The sequence below is a fragment of the Ictidomys tridecemlineatus genome, chromosome 8 (genome assembly GCF_052094955.1).
Source record: "Ictidomys tridecemlineatus isolate mIctTri1 chromosome 8, mIctTri1.hap1, whole genome shotgun sequence".
NCBI classification, from domain to species: Eukaryota; Metazoa; Chordata; class Mammalia; order Rodentia; family Sciuridae; genus Ictidomys; species Ictidomys tridecemlineatus.
In genome coordinates, this window is record NC_135484.1 from 112,136,117 (window position 1) to 112,157,152 (window position 21,036).

The 21,036-nt window shown below is 38.7% G+C and overlaps 1 protein-coding gene across 2 annotated transcripts in view; it reads right to left on the reverse strand.

Annotated features, from left to right (window-relative positions):
* Nucleotides 1-21,036, reverse strand: part of Dnah8 (dynein axonemal heavy chain 8) — a 286,935-nt gene that overhangs the window by 78,545 nt on the left and 187,354 nt on the right. For both annotated transcript variants that reach the window (XM_005318733.5, XM_078020075.1), the window contains exons 68-76: nucleotides 18,484-18,621; nucleotides 15,616-15,743; nucleotides 14,517-14,688; nucleotides 12,886-13,041; nucleotides 8,426-8,581; nucleotides 5,992-6,174; nucleotides 2,791-2,896; nucleotides 439-691; nucleotides 126-316 (exon numbers count right to left, since the gene is read on the reverse strand). In XM_005318733.5, the coding sequence (XP_005318790.3) occupies nucleotides 126-316; nucleotides 439-691; nucleotides 2,791-2,896; nucleotides 5,992-6,174; nucleotides 8,426-8,581; nucleotides 12,886-13,041; nucleotides 14,517-14,688; nucleotides 15,616-15,743; nucleotides 18,484-18,621 (1,483 nt within the window). The remainder of the gene's footprint in view (nucleotides 1-125; nucleotides 317-438; nucleotides 692-2,790; nucleotides 2,897-5,991; nucleotides 6,175-8,425; nucleotides 8,582-12,885; nucleotides 13,042-14,516; nucleotides 14,689-15,615; nucleotides 15,744-18,483; nucleotides 18,622-21,036) is intronic.

A 21,036-nucleotide genomic window follows, 5' to 3' on the forward strand; every position in this document is an offset into this window, starting at 1 on the left:
AAAAAAAGAACATCACTTCCATTAGGACCCAATTTCCCTTCCATATCACAGAAATGGGTTTAGAGAATATCAAAGAACACATCAAAAGCAATACTTTTTACCCATCCACAGTACAAACACTTTACCTTTAATGAGAGCCTGAAACTCTCTGTGCTTAACTGTCCCTCTCTGAAGATCAATTTTTAAGGTCATGAGGAGTACAAAGAGGAATTTGTGGTTTTCGTACAGGCCTCTGACGGAGTATGTAAAAACTTCGTATGTCAGGTACTCGATAATGTTGGTGATCCTCTTTTGAGGGAGTGGCGACTTCTCAGACCTGCAGTCCATTTCAAAAAATCAAAGAGGCAAAAATCAATTGCTGAAAGAGAAGAAATACAGATACAAAGAAATTGAAGTTACAGCTTTGGAGCCACCAGGGAAAAGGTGGGGAAGACTGACCTGGCCATGGACTGGTCAAAGAGCTTCAAGAACTGGGCCAGCGACGTCTGGTACATGATGTTGACCATGCTCATCTCCGTGATGAGGAAGTAGAGGATGCTGCCTCGGGTGGCCGCGGGCCGGAACTCCTCCTGCGCCGTGTTGATCTTGATCTCGGTTTCCGCGGCCACGTGCAGCTTTTCACTCACTTCAGCCGCTGTCTGCTTGGTAGTTCGGAGGACACCAATGAGAGATTCATCGTCTACCAAGGAACCTAAAAGTCAAAGGAGGAAAACTGTGGGCATGAGGTGGAGCGGCTTCTGAGCAAGATTCGTCGCTTCTGAAATCCCACTGCTGGTTTCCACCCGGACTTCTCCAAAGTCCACAGGGTCCCGGGGGAGTAGAATCTGAAGATGCCAAAAGGTCAACTACCACCTGACACCAGAGTCCTGCCAAAGGCCTGTCCTGTACCCGGCTTACAAATCTGCAAAAGGCTAAAGACCCATTTGATAGGTTTTCAAATGTCTGAAGACAATAATGGCATCTCCAGGGATTTTAGCCATTCCCTATGTGACATGCTTTCCCTCCATCTGGGTGGCTTTTCACCAAGTGTTCCCAGAGTATCTGTCCCACTTGTCTTGGGGTGTGAGCTGGTGCAAAAGCTTGGTGTTACAGTTTGGATGTGAGGTGTCCCCCAAAAGCTCTCGTGTGAGGCAATGCAAGAAGGCTTAGAGAAGATTGATTGGGTTATAGCTTAAACCTAATCAGTGTGTTAATTCCCTGATGGGATTAACTGGGTGAGAACTGGAGGCAGGTGGGGTGTGGCTGGAGGAGGTGGTTCACTGGGAGGCTTGGCTTTGGGGTATATATTTTGTACCTACTGAGGGGAGACTCTCTCTGCTTTCTGATCACCATGTGAGCTGCTTCCCTCCACTACACTGTCTGCCATGATGTCCTGCCTCACCTCAAGCCTCAAGAAATGGAGCCTGATTTCTGTGGATTGAGACCTCTGAAACCTTGAGCCCCCAAATAAACTTTTCCTCCTAAAATTGTTCTGGTCCGATCTTTTAGTCACAGCAGCCAAAGAGCTGACTGAGACTCGTGGCAAGCTGATAGGTGAGCGGCACCTTCTCACCTCCCCCGGGTTGAGCAGAACAGTCCTTGTTACTGAGAACTCTGGTTCCTCTACATCTACAAGAGGAGATTGGGGGACAGTAGAAGTGTCTCTTCAGGAAGAGAAACCCTAATTTTATTTTTAGCTTCCCCTTCAACATTGTTTTTAATAGAAATAACACGTACTTGTGACCATGAGTTCAGTTTTAAGATATGGAAAGATTCTTTGGATGTGCTCAACTCATGGCCGGTACACACGGCAGCGCTCGGGTCTGTCCTGGATTCTGGGAGGCAGGTGGGCACTGCAAACGTGCTGAGTTCCTCTGGCATACAGGCCACATCTCATGTGGAAATCCACACTTGGTTAATCTCACAGCAAAGACATCTGGACCTGGCACACTCTTTGCAGGACCAGGGAGTCGCCTTTGGCTCTCCTTGCTAACTCTTAGCAAGAGAACAGCGACTTCACCAGCAGAAGCAGTGCCATGAAGGCAGATAGAAAGACTTTCCACTGAGCTCATCCTAAAGGGTAGCTAAGTGTGAGAGGTTAGGGAGTTTTTTGTTTTTCAATTTTAATTCAGGAATTAAAGTGATATTGGGAAGTATTCTTTATCAGACTGCTAAAAAATGGGGGAATTCAGGTTGCTGTGATTTGCCTACACAGAACTATATGATGTTTGTTGATTTCACTTTATTTGGATACAATTTTTCTTTTACTATATTTCACAGGGAGTACATCCTCAAATTGGGGTATGGTATGATGACTCTGACTGCCCAGAGGAGACCCTACCCTTGACTTCCAAGTGCAAAGTCAAGGTGAGATGAAAAGAGCTGGGCCCTTGGTAGCCAAGCTCCTTGGACACAAATGACATGTGTCATAACCTGTTGGAGCACTGCATTTTAAGACCAAATGAAAGAGTCAGTCTGAAAAAAAAATAGATTAGCACATTAGTTTCTTTTGGGCAAGCAAATTAGCCTATTGTGAGTTACCCAGCTCCACTGAGAGCCCTTATTTTTCTCAGGAGAGAGCAGTTACATCAAGAAAACTGTGTTATTCCCAGATGCGCAGTCTCTAGTTGCTAATTCAAAAATCAGATTCTCTGCAGTCCTTCTTTAACATCTAGCTAGAAACCGCCTGGCTTGTTTTTGTATTGGTAACTCAACTTTTTCCTAATGCGTGCAATCATGAGAGCATTGAAGTGTATAAAAGAAATCCTCACTTAGGGTTTGTTATTTGATTACTTCTTAATAACACAATACCTTTTGTAGCACTTAATTTATAGAGGAGGTTATCTTCAAGTTCTTTCATCTTCCGCTTATTAAAAGTAACGTCCTCCAAAAGTTTAACCCTCTCAGACTCTAGCTCCTGTTATTAAGAAACAAAAAGATATCATCAGAACTGAAATCCCCAGTGATCAGGGCAAATTCAACATATTAGTTCTTTGTTATTAATTTAAAATGTTTCAACCAAACTGCCTTTCGAAGGACAGAAGAAATTACTATCATTAGTCAAATCCGTCTGTATTTTGTTTCTCTGGATAATTTTTTAAACTATGCCCACTAGCATTCAGATTCCACAGGCCTTAGACTGGCATGCAGGCGATAAGGGCTATAACAATTTTACCCAATTACCCCCAGCCTCTTGCCAGCTCAGTTTATTAACAGAGTGTCCCATTTTCTTGGACCTGTTCCCACTCTGCATCTGTGAAAAATGCTCATTTTATTTGCAGGAAGAAGAGGTAGAAACAAAGAGGCATTAATATCAAGAAACCACAGGGCTACTGAGGTCAAATATGAATTCTCAGCTTGAGATCTGACCACAGGCACACAGGACCTGACGTCGCACAGTCAGCTGCAGACACAAATTCGTTTTCCATTGTATTTGCATCTCCTTCTACCAAAGGGATTACATCGGTGTTTGGAAGGTATCTTTTTCCTACATAAATAATATACCTTAGAAATTATATTTTGGAAAAGTGTCAAATTTTTAGAAGTTTGCAAGACTAATACAACAAATTCTCATATATCCTTTACCTAGAGTCACCAAAATACTCTAGGTAAAGGGTATATGTTGTTGGCTTTTCACTCTGTATATAAATGATATTGTTGTTGTTGTTGTTGTTGTTGTTATTGTATCTTCTTGCTCATGTCATAACTCTTTGTTCCTAAAGATTTTAGCAAATCTCCTGAGAGCCAGGACAGTCTCTTACATAACCATAGCCCAGCATTAAAATCCAGGGAATATAACACTAATACATACTCCTAGTAAATACAGACTCGAAATTGAAACCATCTTAGTTATATCCTTCATGGCAATGTTTTTTTGTTGTTGTTGTTGTTGTTGTTGTTTTTGCTTGTTTGTTCTTTCTTGCACTGTTTTAAACTACTTAAGAACATTTCTGGAAAAACTGCTTTGGAAATTCTACCACTTTCAGAAAGTCTTCCTGCACCAACCAGTCAATCAAAGGCCATGGCACAGCATCGATCTGTACATCTGTTATGGCCTGTGGCACAGTTTGCCTTTGAGGTTATTTTCCTCCAGAGTCTGTGCATCTACGAGGCAGGAACTGTCCGCACTCTTCCCATTAATTTTTGTGTTCTTGACAGCACTTATCGTGAATCTTTGCAGAGAAGGGACTCAACCCAATAGATATTTGTCAAATCGAGAGGCACTGAATTTAGTTTAACTCCTTTATTTTACCTCTGGGGAAGCTGAGAACCCAGAAATATGATATCATCCCAATATCACACACATGGCTAGTTACTGGAGGAGAAAGGGCTGATACCCTTGTCTTCCATAACCAAGACAAGGGTCACTGCCACCATTCTAGCAGGATTGTGGCTTTTCTTGGGGTGATGAGAGTATGGCTGCATTTGCAGGGGACTAATGAATCACTTTCATTCAAACAATCCTCCCCATGTGGCAGTGTATGAACACATGGACAAAACGAAATCACATTAGCTTCCTTTTCAGTATGGTATAGAAAAACAGGTGCTACCGCATAGTGGACACTTGCTAAGTTTTACAGCATGATCAATAGGCCTGGCAGGGTGGAAAGCGTATGTGCTGTTATAGGCTTAGTCCCTTATTCTCTCTGACTTCCATTTGTTCATCTGTGCAACTGATGTATCAGAGCAGGCTTGCTGGGGGTTGGCTGTCCTGCTCAGGATGCCCTCACTGTGCTGTGCAAGGTTGGTGTGCACATCTTAGAATGGCTCTTGGAGAGGAAGCTAAGGCCTAAAAGGAGTGGGTGTAGGGTATACTGGGGACCTTTAGACAGTGCAACCTCATGGGGGAGCTGGGCTAGAGTGAAATCATCTCAAAATAGTCCAACAGCCCCAGTGAGACCATGGAGGACTCCTTTCTGACAGCGGTTCTGAGAGGCAATTCAAGCAGTGAATTGGAGGGTCGGGGCTCTCTGCCTGGCTGTGGAGGAGACACAGATGCCTTTTGGACAGCACCAGCCCCTGGTGTCTTGGCAATGAAAGTCACACAGCTCTCACAGCTGGGATTGTGCCCTTCTCTCTCCCCTGGACTGACCACCTTTCAATGGCTGGTCCCCGAGGTGAGCCGCCTCTATTAACCAGGTAGGACTTGACATCATTTTACTCAAGAAGAAGATTTAGCATCATTTCTCTTTCCACTTCTGTGTGGCCTGTGTTCCTCTCTTCCCTCTCCCCCAGGCCCTGCCATCCTCTCCTCTCCTTCTTTTTCTCACCTTCCCATTTTATGTCTCTTTGCTGTTATTATTCCTAACCTTGTCTTTTCCTTGAATCTTGAATACCAAAATTAATTATACTGAAGCAAATAGAAACTTTCTCATGTTTTATGCAAATATATTCAATATATGCAAATATATTTTGTGCAAATATTTTATGCATAAAATTTAATGTTTTCCGAGCATTAGCTTAATAATTGGTTTAATCTTGTATCTGTCTCTTAAAAAAATCTTCTAATCCTAAGTGGTTCTTTGCTTCATTAGAACCCTCAGCCATACTTAATATCTCTGCTTTTGTGTAAATTTCATTTAATTAAAATAAAGGTATGGCTCCTTATATCATTAAATAATGGAGACCATCTTGTAATTCTAACTATCACAGTGGTATTTAGCAAGCCAGGGCAATAGGGCAATTTATTTTTCTCCAGGATTATGGTTTTCAGTAAATTTTTCATGTGAAATCAGGACAATCCATAAGGCTACAGATATGTAAGTCAATATACTCAAAGGTTTCCAATCAGAGTAGATGTGTGTGTGTGTGTGTGCGCGTGTGTGTTTGGTATTAAAGAAGAAATGAGTTATAGGATTTCTTCATAGAAATTGACACTGCCAAAGAAATATTTCTTCATGTTAACAAGGGTGAATATGGTTGTCTTCCATATACTTAGTAATTCCTCAATACATTTTAAGCATTTATTATAATTTATTATAAGTAGAAGTTCTTTCCCTTGAGTGTGATTACCTGTTTCTCGGTTAGAATTACTCTCCTCAATAACTGATTCTCCAGTCCTTTCATGGTAACAGTGAAGTCAATCACTGATGTTTTAGCGTTGATCTCGGGGGTAAAGGCAGGGTTTGGTAATTTCGTGGTAATATAAAGTTTGAATGAATCCATGACATCACACTCCTTATCACCCACTTTCACCTATATATATTCAAATATAAAAATAAGAACAGTTTAAGAGCAGGACAAGGGATTTGGGGTCATTTTAGGAAAGACTTTAGCAAAGGTTAGGGTTGTACAACTGGAATGAATTTCGAAAGAAAGACATGAAATTTTAATCACGGTTCTTAAATAATAAAGCCTATTCCATTTAGAACAATTTAGATCTGTGGACCTTCCTGAAGATATTTTTAGCAATAATACCAGGAAAATGAGAAATTTATCCAAAACAAATGGTGGGTAAAGGAAAACTCAGATGCATCTAGGATTTGACTTGACATTTTCAGTATTTATTACTCTCATCATTTGTTCAAAGTACAGGAGATGCTATTTTCCCCCTAGCTGAGGAAATTATTTCCTACTATGGAACTTTGCTATATTCATCCAAAGTATTACTTCTTTTTGCATTCTATACTCATATCTCAAGAATATTTGACAATAGAAAGTTAACATAATGTGCAAAGGAAAAATGCCAACTCTTTTTTTCCAGAAAGAAAACATTTATCTTAAGTACTACTATTTGCAGTATATTGAAAAACAACTGGGTTTTGCTATATAAAAAATCAAGTGGATATTGGTACCATTTTTAAATGTCTTAAGTTTCAATTAATCCTCATCCTGCATATGATGGAAAACATTCTTAAGGTCACCATCACATCCTCAGGTACCCTATCTTCAATACTGCAAATAAGAATCTAGGGTCTTTAAAAAGATCTTCAGGAATAGAGATTCTATATCCTCCTTTGGCATGTTAAATGAGGCATATAAAATAAATCTTATACAGAAAGACAATTACAGTGTGATCTCATCTATATGTGGAATCTAAACAAATCTGAATTCTTAGAAGCAGAGAATCCAACACTGGTTACCTGGGGCTAGAGGTAGGAAGGGGAGGTGTTAGTCAAAGGGTACAACTTTCATTTGTAAGATGAACAAATTCTGGATATCTAAGAGTCAGCATGCGTGGTGATGAGTGTGTTAATTAATTTGATTATGATAATCATTACATAATGTATAGTTATATCAAAATATCACATTGTACATTTTGAATATATAAGATCTTTATTTTATTTGTCAATTAAATTTTTTTTAAATGCAGTTCAAAATTGTGGATGAGTCCACAATAGCCAAATGAATCACTAAAATTTTATTCTTAGCTCCTTTATCTGAAAAAGAGAAATTCTATTTCTTAATCTCATAGGAGATGATGCTAAGTCTTCAGAACACTGAGTTTTATTCAATACACCCCATAAACTCTTGCAGGCTTAAGTATATATTGGATGCTCCATAAATTTTGCTGAATTAATTTTAAAAATATGGCATAGGAATGAATTCACATTATGAAGAAAAATTTTCTAAATAAATCTTTGTTTAATGAAAAAAATGCATTCTTTATGGTTCACTTATACTCAGGAAATAAAGTCATCCAAAGAAGAAAACACTCCACCAGAAATGTTGTTATTCATCAAGAAATAAAACCTACCCTAAAGGAAGAGAATGACGTCAATTAAAAAATAAACAGTTATATTGAAAACAATTCATGTTACCATCAACAATTGGGAACAGTATTCCATAGCTTCCAGCAAAGTCAATGAGTTTAGAAAAAAAGTTAATAAAAAGAAAAAAGAACAGAGCAATGTCTATAAGCTTTATGAAAATACTATTTTATCCAGGAAGGAAATTCAGATTTTCTTACATAAATATGCATATGGTTTGCAAACTCAGCTTTCTCAGAGTTGCTAAGAATACATGTAATTTTCCTATGCAACACTAGCATAATTATTAAAACCAGACAATGTGGTTCCCTAATGTTACTTTGTTTTATATACTATAAAAAAGGAATCAAAGCATCACATGGCACCCATATTATATAGAGCTTTTATGTTTTTATGAGTTAAAAAATAAATTTAATTTTTAAAAAAGATTTACTTTAGCAATTTTGAAATGTATAATACATTCTACTCCATATATACAATTATTATTTGTTAATTAGAAGTTAGGAAAAAAGAAATATAGAATAATAGCTAACACTGTGAAGGAAAAGTAAAATAAGCACTTTATGCTTAAAAATAAAAAATAGATAAAAGGAAACACCAAATATGAGTTTGGAAATAATTTTTTCCAGCATATCAAATACTATCACCTGGAAGAAATTGCTTTTACTGCTATGCTCAAAAAGATAAGTAGATGTCACCATTGTTCTTTTCTTTCATTCTCTTTTACAAAAGCTCACCTTAAAAGCGGTGCCGGATTTAATGAAATTCTTTTCTAAGACATTATCCAAGGCTGGATCCAGCTCTTCACGAATGTCCTCGATGAGAAGGGGTCGACCCAAGGAAAGGCTGTCCTCCAAGTGTGTGCGGAAATATTTATGATTCAGAGATGTCACCTAGAAGTGGAGTTCATTAGCCTGTGAATGTTACAAAGAATGTGCCCATTCCTACATGGAAACCAAGAGATTTGTTGGGCTGGTAACTAGGAATTTGAAGGACAGTACAGGAAGCCTGCTTCTAAAATAAAAGAAAGAAGCAAAAATTAATTTTCAAAAATTGGCAAGTCATGACTTTGAAAAAGCCCTGCAGGTGTAACAAAGTCTCTCTGATCAAAAGAGGAGATTCACGTTACATTCCTCGTGTGGCATGTCAGAGATCTGCTCCTGACAGAAAAGAAAAACTCAAGGAGTGATCTTTTCAAACTTGCGTAGTTATAATCACTACAGAAAAAAGTAACTCCCATATTACTGGCATGTATTTATCTTCTCAGGACTCCTTCAAAATGAATAAGTGATAAAAAATTAAACATAAGAGCGTTAGAAATGTCATTGATGAAACCAACGTTCACCCACGTAGTTTTTCTCCTAGTGGGAAAGATTAGGATACTCTTCAAAAAGTCAACCTAAAAGACTACAAATTCACTTTCTCTATCCTTTGATTTTTGGGGGGTTCAAAACCAGCCTTGGCAACTTAGCGAAGCCCTGAACAACTCAGTGAGAACCTATCACTTTAAAAAAAAAAAAAATGTTTCCACTATCTTCCAATTGTGCCAAGCTGAGGACCAAGCTTTTAACACACAGGACTTTGGGGGCCACTCCAGATCCAAAGTCTATAGCATCATCCCTGATAATTGGTTGCTAATTTACATTCTTGAGTTTATAACAGCAACTTGGGGCAGCAGCTCTGGTTAAATTCTCTTTTGTGCTCTCTCTTGATCTCTTCTCTCTCTCCATTCATTTTTCTGGGTCTATTGCTTTTGCCAATGTTGAATCCTTGCAGGATTCCTCATTTTCAGATCAATGTTTGTTTTTAGTTAAAAACAGACCCGCTGAGCTGGTTGATGCCTGCATCAGCTGCTTGGCTTTGAACTCTTGCTTCTGCTATGATCCCTCTCCCTGCCTGTGAGGATTCCCCAGGGCTCCTCTGGATTCCCCTATCCTTACATTCTGTGCTCTCAGTTGAACTGTCCTCTCAGTTGAACTGTCCCCTTTATGCAACTGTAGGTGTGGACCCTAACACACAAGAAAGATCCACCGGGACAGGGAGTGGTTAGGAGAGCAGAGCTGACAGACATCAATTGCTATGAAAAAGAGGGGGGGGGAGGTAGAAATGAGCAATGAAACAAGACTACTTTTGTTCTGTTTTGATGAAAAAGGAAATAACATTTTTAAAAATCCTGCACGTAAAAGAAGTTGTTCCCCCAATTGATAGTTTTCTTTATACAAATTATATGCTCCAAAGGTCTCACTATGAGTTGATTAAGGTAAATGAAGCTTAACAAAGAGCTGTTTTGTTTGGGTTTTGGTTTTTGGTTTTTGTACTGGGGATTGAACCCAGGGGCACTTAACCACTGAACTCCATCCCTAGCCCTTTTTATTTTTTATTTTGACCTCACTAAGTTGCTGAGGCTGGCCTCAAACTTGCAATCCTCCTGCCTCATCCTCTCAAATAAATGGGATTAGGGGTGCATCACTGAACCCAGCTAAACAAAGAACTTTAAACAAAACAAATAAGGTTCCAATATGACTAAATTCACTGTTGTCTTGTTCTATCTCCCGGGAGATAAACTCTATTTTTGCAATTTCCTTCCCAAGCAAAGATAATAATTTTCTAATAGTTTATTTAGGGTTATATTTAACCATCTTCAGTATCTTCACAAACTTGAAATAATATCTTGAAGTTCTAATTTTAAGTTTAAATCACTGGATTTTTCTTGTATAGAGGCACTTTGGATAGCCACTCCAGAGCCTGTGTCATCTGCACAAATAAGGTGGCCAACGAAGTCCTCATGGAGACACTTGGTGAAGTCAGAGCAGTCTGGAGGTGGCATTGAAAGTGATCTTGGCAAAGCTGCCAAGATAGAGGGCAGCACTGGACACAAAACATACTAGTTTTTCATTTCTCCGTGCTTGGGCACGCGGTTATCCACATACTTAGTAACTTGTGTTTTCTGAATAAAGAAAACATGGTTAACCTGCTTACATCCCAGCAGGAGATGGTTGTTGAAATAAGTAAGTCTCAGGCACACTTCTGTTACATCCACAAGATGGTCTGGGGGCCCAGTACCTCAGCAAGGACATGACCCAAAGGCTATCAATGAATGTAAGGCTGGAGCAGAGACCAAGCTATGGTCAGGAAACGCAGTGGCATTCACAGCCAAATAACACTGGGGCACCATTTGAGCTAAAGATAATAAGATGAGCAGCAAGATCAGCATCCAGGGGAGTGAAGGGCAGTGGAGCCAGGGACCATTACAACTGGACCCAGGAAACTAGGTGCAGGGTTATGCAGGTGAACCCTGTAGGTCCACTCCTGGGAACGTGGTTCCCACAAAGCTCTATGGAAACAGATGACACCACTTTGCTAAGCTTCTGCACACACACACACATGCGCGCGTGCGCACACACACACACACACACACACACACACACACACACACACACACTGCTTCCATTTACACTCCTTCGTCCATCCTAGGATTTCTCTGGGTCCTGGTGTTCTGGAGTATTCGTGAGGCGGGGGACCTGGGGTATGCTCCTAAGCACCAAGCAGTGTCCACTTGCCTGGAAAGCCTGGATCTCAGAAGTACTCTTCCAATATTTCACTATTAAATACGATGTTTGTTATAGGCTTTTGTAGAAACTCTTTATCTGATTAGAGAAGATCCCTGCTAGTCTTAGTTTACCGACAGTTTTATCACAAATGAGTATTGAGGGTTTTTTTCCCCCACATTTATCAAGACAGACACATGATTTTCCTGATGTCTGCACCCCTATGATGATGACACACTTTGATTAATCCACTTAAATTCAGTAAATATTGGAATTCTTACTCTGTATAAAGAGCTGTGCAGAAAATGTAAAGATGGGTAAAACCATAAACCTGACTAGCAAGAAGTCTATGGTATAACAGAAATAAAAGAGGCAAAGGTCAAAAGAACAAAAATTGAAGACAGAATCTAAGTCCACAGCAGAAGTACAAACAAAACGTGGTGAGAACTTGGGACAGGCAGCACCTAGCTAGAGACCCAGAAAAATCTTCAGGAAGATAGTGTTGGGTGGAGACCTTCAGTGACATTGAAGATTTTTATTTGAGCTATCAGTTAAGTGACCAGTGGGGTGGAGAAAGACATTCTGATGAATAGAAACAGTGGAAGTAAAACTACATAGATAGAAGGCTTAGAACTCTGGGGACAGTGGCTAGCAAACAAGGAATAGCTCATATCACTAGCTTGAAAGACACAAGATCCCCAAGGAAGTCAGCGATGCAATCCTGTCCCCATCTAAAGTTATTTCAAATTAACCCTACATTAGACTCCAAAGCCACGCTGGACTCAGTATTCTATATAGTACCAAGCACCTGAGCTAGGTTGGCAAGAATGGCGTCGAGTTGAGGAATCACTTTTCTATAAGCCCAAACCCAAGGTATGGGGGGAGGGGAAAAGCCTCATTCAACATTGGCAAAAGCAATAGAGTCAGAGAAATGATTGGAGAGAGAGAGGAGATCAAGAGACAGCACAAAAGAGAATTTAACCAGAGCTGCTGCCCCAAGTTGCTGTTATAAACTCAAGAATGTAAATTAGCAACCAATTATCAGGGATGATGTTATAGACTTTGGATCTGGAGTGGCCCTCAAAGTCCTGTGTGTTAAAAGCTTGGTCCTCAGCTTGGCACAATTGGAAAATGTGGAAACTTTTTTTTTTTTTAAGTGATAGGTTCTCACTGAGTTGTTCAGGGCTTTGCTAAGTTGCCAAGGCTGGCTTTGAACTCATGAATGTATTGATTCAGCCTCCCAAGCCACTGGGATTGTATGTGTCACCACATCCAGGTTGGTGAAAACTTTTAAGAGGTAAGGCCTACTGGGAGGTCTTCCAGCCACTGGGGGTGTGTCCTTGATAGAGATATTGGGACCCCAACCCCTTCCTTTTCCTCTCTTTTACATCTGGTCATGAGGTGACAAGCTGTGCCACTATGATGTTCCTCCTCACCACAGGCTCAAAAGCAATGGTGCCAACTAATCATGAACTGAAAGCCCCCAAACTGTGAGCCCAAATATCCTTGTCTTTTTATAAGATGGTTATCTCAGATATTTATCATAGTAACAGAAAGCTAACTAACACAGATGGCAACTTTATGGCTGGCAGAGTCTATTGAAATTTTAGGGAAACTTTATAATTTCCCATGCACCAAATGCTACATACCTGTAAATCATTTTCTTTTTCCTTTGATTTAATCCAAGTTTTGCCTTGAGTTTGTGGATCTATGAGAAGTGGATATCTGGTGGCCTTTGTCACAATAATGCCATTCTGAATTGAGAGATCATCTCCTGGTAGACCCTGAAGCCCCCACTCACCAATCTAAATAACAGGAAATGGATATGATCATTCCAAGGAGAACAAAAATGCCTTCATTAAATGAAAATAAGGTTTTCATTTATAGTTATTAGTTCTATAATGCAAAAAAAATTTAAAGAGAGAGAGAGAATTTTTTAATATTTATTTTTTAGTTTTTGGTGGACACAACAACTTTATTTTATGTGGTGCTGAGGATCGAACCCAGCGCTCCGCGTATGCCAGGCGAGCGTGCTACCTCTTGAGCCACATCCCCAGCCCACAAAAAAATTTTAATTTGGACATTTGTTTTCTTTTGAGACTATGCAACTGGTAGCTAGAAAAAACAAACTTGTATGAACCCAATAATATTAACTTTAAATAATGAATTTGTAACCTAATGAATCTTGAATGACCAAAACTAGATATAAACTTTTATACTGCCTTTCCGTACTTTAGAGGAAACATTATAAACTTGAGTACCTACTATATCTGTAGATATAGATAGAGAAGATAATGAATATAAAGAGCTGTCAGAAGACATAAGCCCTGAGGAATAAGCCCCTGATACGTCTCCTTCCTGCCCTTTGGCTCTGCTCACATGGGGTGTGGTGCTTATATAGCTGGAGGGAAATTAGATGAGATGTGTTGGTAGGAGTTTATCAGTCTCTCTCCATGTCATCAACGAAATCACAAGAGATCCATCGAACCAACCAGCCTCTGCCCTCATTAAATTGCTCCAGGACTTTCAGGGTGCAAAGTTAATAAAGACCATCCTGGCCCACCTTGCTTCCTCAGGGCCCAGTGCTTCTCCAACACAGAATCTATTCCCTCTAAGGATGAATTCAACATTGTTTGAATTGAAGATGATTATTTTTTAACTTTTAAATACAGATAACATGAAATTAATAGCATCGCATCCTCTAGGGAAGCAGCAACTGGAGAGCATATTTGCAAATCAGAAATGCAACTCATGAATACAAATTGCCTGGAAAGCATTTATTACCACTGGAGCTCTGCAAGTTATACTGAGAATGGAATCAAAACCCTAGCCAGGAGGGTCAGGACACACTATTACTCAGTGATCCCAGAGCACACTATGGTGTTACGCTATCGAACACTAAAATAGATGGCGAATTGATAAAAAGGTCAATGCCTGCGCTTATGGCCCAGATAATGCCTGCATTTGCCCAACACATTTGAAAGAGAGTGTGACTTCAGCGGAGCACCATGAATGATGAGAAGAGCTCAGTCCTGGTGAGCCTGCTGCTCACAACCATCTTTTGGTTTACAGAGCACTGTTGATTTTAATCGAAAAGCAAATTTCTCAAAATGCTAAAGAAATCCTGTGCCTCGAGGAAAATCTTCCTTTTCACTCCTAAGCATTTTCAAAGCAATCTTTTCAATGGAAAAAGAAGGAAAAAAATCAGGCGGGCCTCCATTCCTTAATAAGAAATGAAATGAGGCAGAAATTAAAACAGGATAAGGAAGGTACAACTTACAGTTGGAGGGTCTACCAACATTGAAATAAGATTCAGGTTTTCAGTGAAAGGAATTTTCCGTGATCTCAACTCTATCTCCCATTGCTCTTTAAGCAAATAGTTCCTAAATATCTGATTGAATGGACCAAGATAGGACAGGAAGCCTGTGCACAGCAGAATGTCACCCACAAGTCTGTTAAGAAAAAAAACACAAAAGCTAACACATTTAAACTTTTTTTCCTTTTTAAAATTTTTTTAGTTATAGTTGGACACAATACCTTTATTTCATTTATTTATTTTTTTATGTGGTGCTGAGGATCGAACCCAGGGCCTTGCACATGCTAGACAAGAGCTCTCCTCTGAGCCACATCCCCAGTCCACATTAACCTTTTCCATTAGGTGGCTGGGAAAGCCACAGGGCAATTTGATTTTGATATCAGGGGAGGGCCTTCTTTGCGCCTGCCAGGCTGGAGAGACCAGACCAAAAAAAATGTGGGGGTGAGTGGGGCCACATTTTGGGTGGTTCAGAGAGCAAGAGAGCGGAGCCCCCCTACTGAAGCCACAGGTGCAAAGGCTCGGCTCCTGGTGGAAAGCACCTTCTTGCTATTCCGTGTCATAGTCCTGCTCATCACACACTTAAATTAAACTATTTTTGCTGCTTCTTATTTATTTGTTTCTTTTGCCATTTCCCTCCCCCTTTTCGTTCCCTCTTTTCAAGTTTTCTGAGGACCCCAGCAAACACCAGCACAAGAAACCTTTGCATTTAGAAAGCACCAGCGAGCCACACGTTCAAAATCACCAAAGACAGGAGTAGAGAACTGGACGGAGTACCCAGATTATTCTGACAAATCCCAACACATCAGTTGCGCCCACATTGCCAGACCACAGCTGAGATTCCCAGTGTTTCACGGGATTTTCTCCATTCTCTACTCAGCATGTGTGATTCCAGCTCTAAGCACTTCCTAAGATGGAGGGATGGAGAGGTGGACAAGTGGACACGCAGGAGAAACTCACTTCCCCATGGAAATGGCTTCATGTTCTTTAATGTCACAAAGAGGGAGGTTTGGAGGGATGACTGACTGGGAAGGAGGGCGATTATAACAGAAACCAAAATTCATACCTATTAATCTGAGCTTTGAACTCTCTACTTTGTTGGGTCCATCGGACTTTTTCTCCACTTAGCCCATCGATGAGAGTGGACGCCGCCTGCATCTTTTTCCGGCACATGTCTGCATCATTGAGTAGATCCTGCATCACAAGGGGAGAGCGTCTCAAAGAACTTTCTGAAGTGCTTGATCAAACAGCCACCACATTCACATAAAACTACATGGAGGAATTTCTGAATTTACAAATGAACTTAATCTCAAACTAACGCAGTGACAGATCTTGACATACATTAAATTCTGATAATCCATTCTTGGCATGGTGATTTTAACTTTACAAAATTTCAAGAAAAGCAATTCTCTAAGAGAAAATCCAAATCATGATAATTAAAATATTATTTCTAATAAATATGTTCAAGACAACAACATAGAAATGATAAATGTTTGAAGAGGTAGATATATTTATTTACCTTTATTTAAACATGACATAATGTACACATGTATTAAAATGTCATATGGTACTCCATAAACATATAATTTCCATGTTTTCTCATGTATCAGTTTTAAAATTAATTTAATCTAAGATAGAGTCAAATCAATAAAATATACCATCTTAAAGTCTTGGATTTAATAATAATCCTAAATTCTTTGCAATTTACAAAGCATTTTCTCCCAGAAAAATCCCACGCAAGGGTCATGTGCTGTCAACAGCTTGAACCAGATTATAAGAGGTAACTATAAAACTTTCAGAATATCTGTGAGCTGGTGTTAAATGTAGCCATTAGAAAAAATTAAATTATAAAAACTTATAGTGAAGCAAATTATAGTAAAAGCAAATGTAATAAATACTATAAACTCATCACTCTATTTACATTTTAATATCATCTATGCTCTTTAGGTTATTTTTTACTGTGTCTGCTTGGTGGACAATAGTCTATAAGTGTCTGCTGTGCATTTTTTCCAAATCTGTGCCAGTGACCTCACCCTGGTAAGTTTACATAGTGGCAAGAGTGATCACAGCATAGAAATCAGCAAATCAAGACCCCCACCTCCACTCCCACACTGCCACCTCCTTACTCTAAAGGTCACATTAGGATCCCTCATTTTACAGATAAGTTAGGTTAAATGCTCCAAACTGAGCTCACAGAACACTGGTACAGAAGAGAAGACACAGAGACAAACCCGCAGAGATATATTCAAACGATCCTTTACAAAAGTTCCCCAAAAAATACACATTGGAGAAAAGACTGCTTTTTTAACAAATAGTGCTGGGAAACTGGTTATCCATATGTAGAAGAATGAGACGACCTTTATCTCTCACTCTGTGCAAAAGTCAACTCTAAATGGATCAAAAACCTAGTAGGAATTATCTAAAGCAAAATAAGCCAAATTCAGAAAGTCAGAAACTGTGCAACTCTTACAGAGAAATGAAGGTTCAACACTTCAATATTCAGGCACAGGCAACAATTTCCTTAATAGGACCCCTAAAGTTAAGGAAATAATACCAAGACTTAATAAATGGGTTGGCATCAAATAAAAAGATTCAACACCGCAAAGGAAACAATTAAGAATGTGAAGAGAAAACCTACAAATGGGAGAAAATCTTTGCTAGCTACTCTTTGACAAAGAAATAACAATTTCCAGAATATACAAAGAACTCAAAAAGCTTAACACTAAAAAACCAAGTAACCCAGGGACTGGGGTTGTAGCTCAGTTATAGAGCACTTTCCTAGCATATGTGAGGCACTGGGTTCAAGCCTCAGCATCACATAAAAATAAATACATAAAATAAAGATATTGTGTCCATCTACAACTGAAAAAAAATATTTTTTAAAAACCAAATAACCCAATTAATAAATGGGCAAATGAACTAAATAGACACTTCTCAAAAAAAAGAACTACAAATGGCCAACAAGTATATGAAAAAAATGTTCAACATCGTTAGCGATTAGAGAATTTCAAATTAAAATCTACACTGAGATTTCATCTCACACCAGTCAAAATGGCAACCATCCATACAAACAACAATAAATGCTGGAGAGGATGTGGAAAAAAAAGAAACACTTTTACGCTATTGGTGGGATTGTATATTAGTACAACCACTATGGAAATCAGTATGGAGGTTACTCCATACTAGGAATGGAACCACCATATATATGACCCAGCTATACCACTCTTCAGTATCTATCCTAAAGAATTCAGGTCATCTTACTACAGCGATACATGCATACCCATGTTTATAGCAGCACAATTCACAACAAACAATGGAACCAGCCTAAGTATTCATAAGTCAGTGAAGAAAATGTGGTATATATACACACAATGAAGTTTTATTCAGTCATAAACAATAAATTGTCATTTGCAAGAAATGGATGGAACTTGAGAACATTATGTAAAAGCAAAATAAGCCAAACTCAGAAAGTCAAGGGTCATATGTGGAAGACAGAAAAAAGGGAAATAAAGGTGTAGTGGAATCTGGTAAAAACTGATGGGATATAGGCAGAGAAAAGGGAGCAGGGCGAAGGAGAAGGGAAGGGAGAGGGGAAAAATTGGAGAATATTGGCAAATGACATGGCTATACTTGTGCCCATTCAAATGTAAAAAAATCAAATTCTACCATTTTATGTATAGGTATAATGAGCTGGACTTTGAACCATTTTTTTTCCTAACTCCAAAATCAGTACTCTTTTTCTCATAGATTAATGATGATTTAAAAAAAAGAGAATTGTGGGTGCCAAAGATGCATACTAGGCTGAGATAGCCCCTGAGTAAGGGCATTCCAGAAAGAATTTTCTACAAAAACATTTGCCTAGTTTCTAAATCCAGCACACACTTGGGTTAAGTTTCAGAGCATCCTTTTGGTAATTTTGTTTGCTTGATCTCACCATTTTCTCATTCATGGCTGCGTCAAATTTTGCTTGCACTTTATCCAGCTCGCCTTGTTTCTCATCCAGCAGGGCCTGTGCCTTCCCTAACTCAATGTTAGCAACGGCTAAGCGGCCTTCCTGCTTGGCCAGGTTCGCCTTGAAAGGAAAAAGAGAGGGTTCAGGTAAAGCTCCAAGAAACGTTCATGATTTTGATTGGTAAAGGGTAACCTAAGTGACAGGATTTTTGCGGTAGAGAGTTCTTTGGAGGTCATCTGTTTCAGTATTTGCAGCTGGGCAAGTGGAGCACTCTGGAGATATTTCATTAATCATTTTTCTTTTGATTATTGATGTTCAATAGAGAAATCAGGAAAAGTGCAGCAACTCAGAGGAAAAAAAAACAACACAGTGATTTTATTCAAAGATAACCTGTGAATATTGTATTAAGAAGTTGGTCAACGAAAATGTTTTATAAAGCATGTGAAAAATTTGAAAAAAAAAAGAGAAACTAGTGTCATTTTGATAACTTCTCCATGTCCTTAAACATTTTTTTTTCATGATATGGCTACAAGATAACCCACAATATGAATGTATCATATTTACTTAACCTTTTTCCTACTTTTATGTATTTATCCCCACCTCCATTTTTAATTCTTATAAATAATGCTTTTATAAACATTATTAAGATATGTCAACATTTTGAATTGTTTGGTAAATTTCTTTGAAGTGAAATTACTATGACAGCAGTTTCTCATTTTTTTCCTAAGTCCTGCAGAATGGTAATTATACCAGGGATTGAACTGAGCCGCACACTGAGCCATATCCTCAGCCCTTTTTATTTTTTTATTTTATTTTGAGACAGGGCCTCGCTAAATTGCTGAAGCGGGCTTTGAACTTGCCACCGTCCTGTCTCAGCCTCCTGAGCCACTTGGATTATAGGCATGCACCTCCGCACCCCACAAATTTCTTACAAATTTAAAGTAATTAATCAGTAATCTAGCCTAGAGCTTTTGGGGGTAAATGTTCTTTGATAACTATCTCATTTTCTTTCTTGATGTTTATTTGATTTTAGCTGTTTTCCCAGACCCTTCATTTCATTTAGATTGTCTAATGTTTTCACATGTCGTTATGAATAATTTGCACTTTAATTACTGAAATCTACACATCTATGATTATATGGATTTATCTTTTGATGTTTATTTGTTCTTGTGGTTTTCATCTTGATTAAATTTTCAGGAACATGTCTCTTCTTTATTTTTGCAGAGCATCAGTTCTTGGATTTGCTTGTGAATTCTGCTTTTCTCTTCTCTTGTTTTAAAGTTGTTTAATTCTTTTCTGGTTTCCTTAAATTTTGTGTGTATGTATGCTGGTTAGTGAGTGTGTGCTTTACCTCTTCCATGGAATGTTTAGTTTATTTGATGCATTTAAGGGCTGAGAATGCACCATTTTAGCTTTGGTACCTAGGTTGTTTAAATCATTCCCTAAATAGAAATGACTGACTTTTTTAAGTGTAAACTTTTTTTTTAAGTGTAAACTTTCCAATTTTGATTTTTCTAATGATGATCCTAATTTTTATAGGTTTTTTGCTTATAATCAGAGAGTGAGGCCCCAGGAATTTTTGGTTTGGGGGAATTTAATAAGGCCTTCTTGAATATGATCACTTTTTATAAATGTTTCTCGGGTACTAGAAATAATTTCACATTGTTTATACTGAAGAAAATTCAATGCAGCTATTCAACATTAAAAAATAATATTATATAAATATCTGCATAGCTATTCATTTATGCCCAGTCAGGACTGGGCATAATTTGAAGAGCCCAGTAAAAAATTGTAATGTAGGTGTCCTTGTTAAAAATTTATCAAGGATTTCAAGAGGACAAGAGTAGAGCATTAAAATGAGTCTGGACTCTTTTAGACACAGGCCTGGTTGCAGACACACCTGTGAGACCACCCCTGTCAACAGATCTTCCAAAGATTGATAGTGTGTGCTGTGACCTCAAGTTACCTTATGATTTTTGTTCATTCCCAGTTAAGATTCTAACAGATTGCTTTAAGTATTTTGATGCTATTTTCTTTCTTTCAGAAAGCATATTAAGTCTTTGCTGTGGATCATGATTTTTATCAATAAATAATGACACTCTTGTGCCTTTTTTCTCAAATTCTACATTTTTAACATCATGTCTCTCCCTTAGTATCTTTTTGTTTGCATGAATTGATTATACTTTCCCATTATTTCCCTTTGTTACGACTTTTTCATTTTTAATTAATTTTTTTTCTCAACATCACCTACACAGAGTAGATACTTCTGTTAAGACTTTCTATGAAATACAGTCACCCCCATCCACCTACCCATCCATTTTTCATTCCACAGAGCAACCACCCACAACTCTTAGCTCTGTGGGGTGCAGGGGTTGAGTTCTTGCTTTGTGAGTCGTGGGTACCTGGGGGGTATTTTATAAATCCTTACTTTCCTAAGAAAGTCTTTCTGCTCCCTCAGACATGAAGGACAGCCTGGGTGGGTGTACATGAGGTGTGCACATGTGCACACCACAGACCTCAGTTGCATCCTTAAGA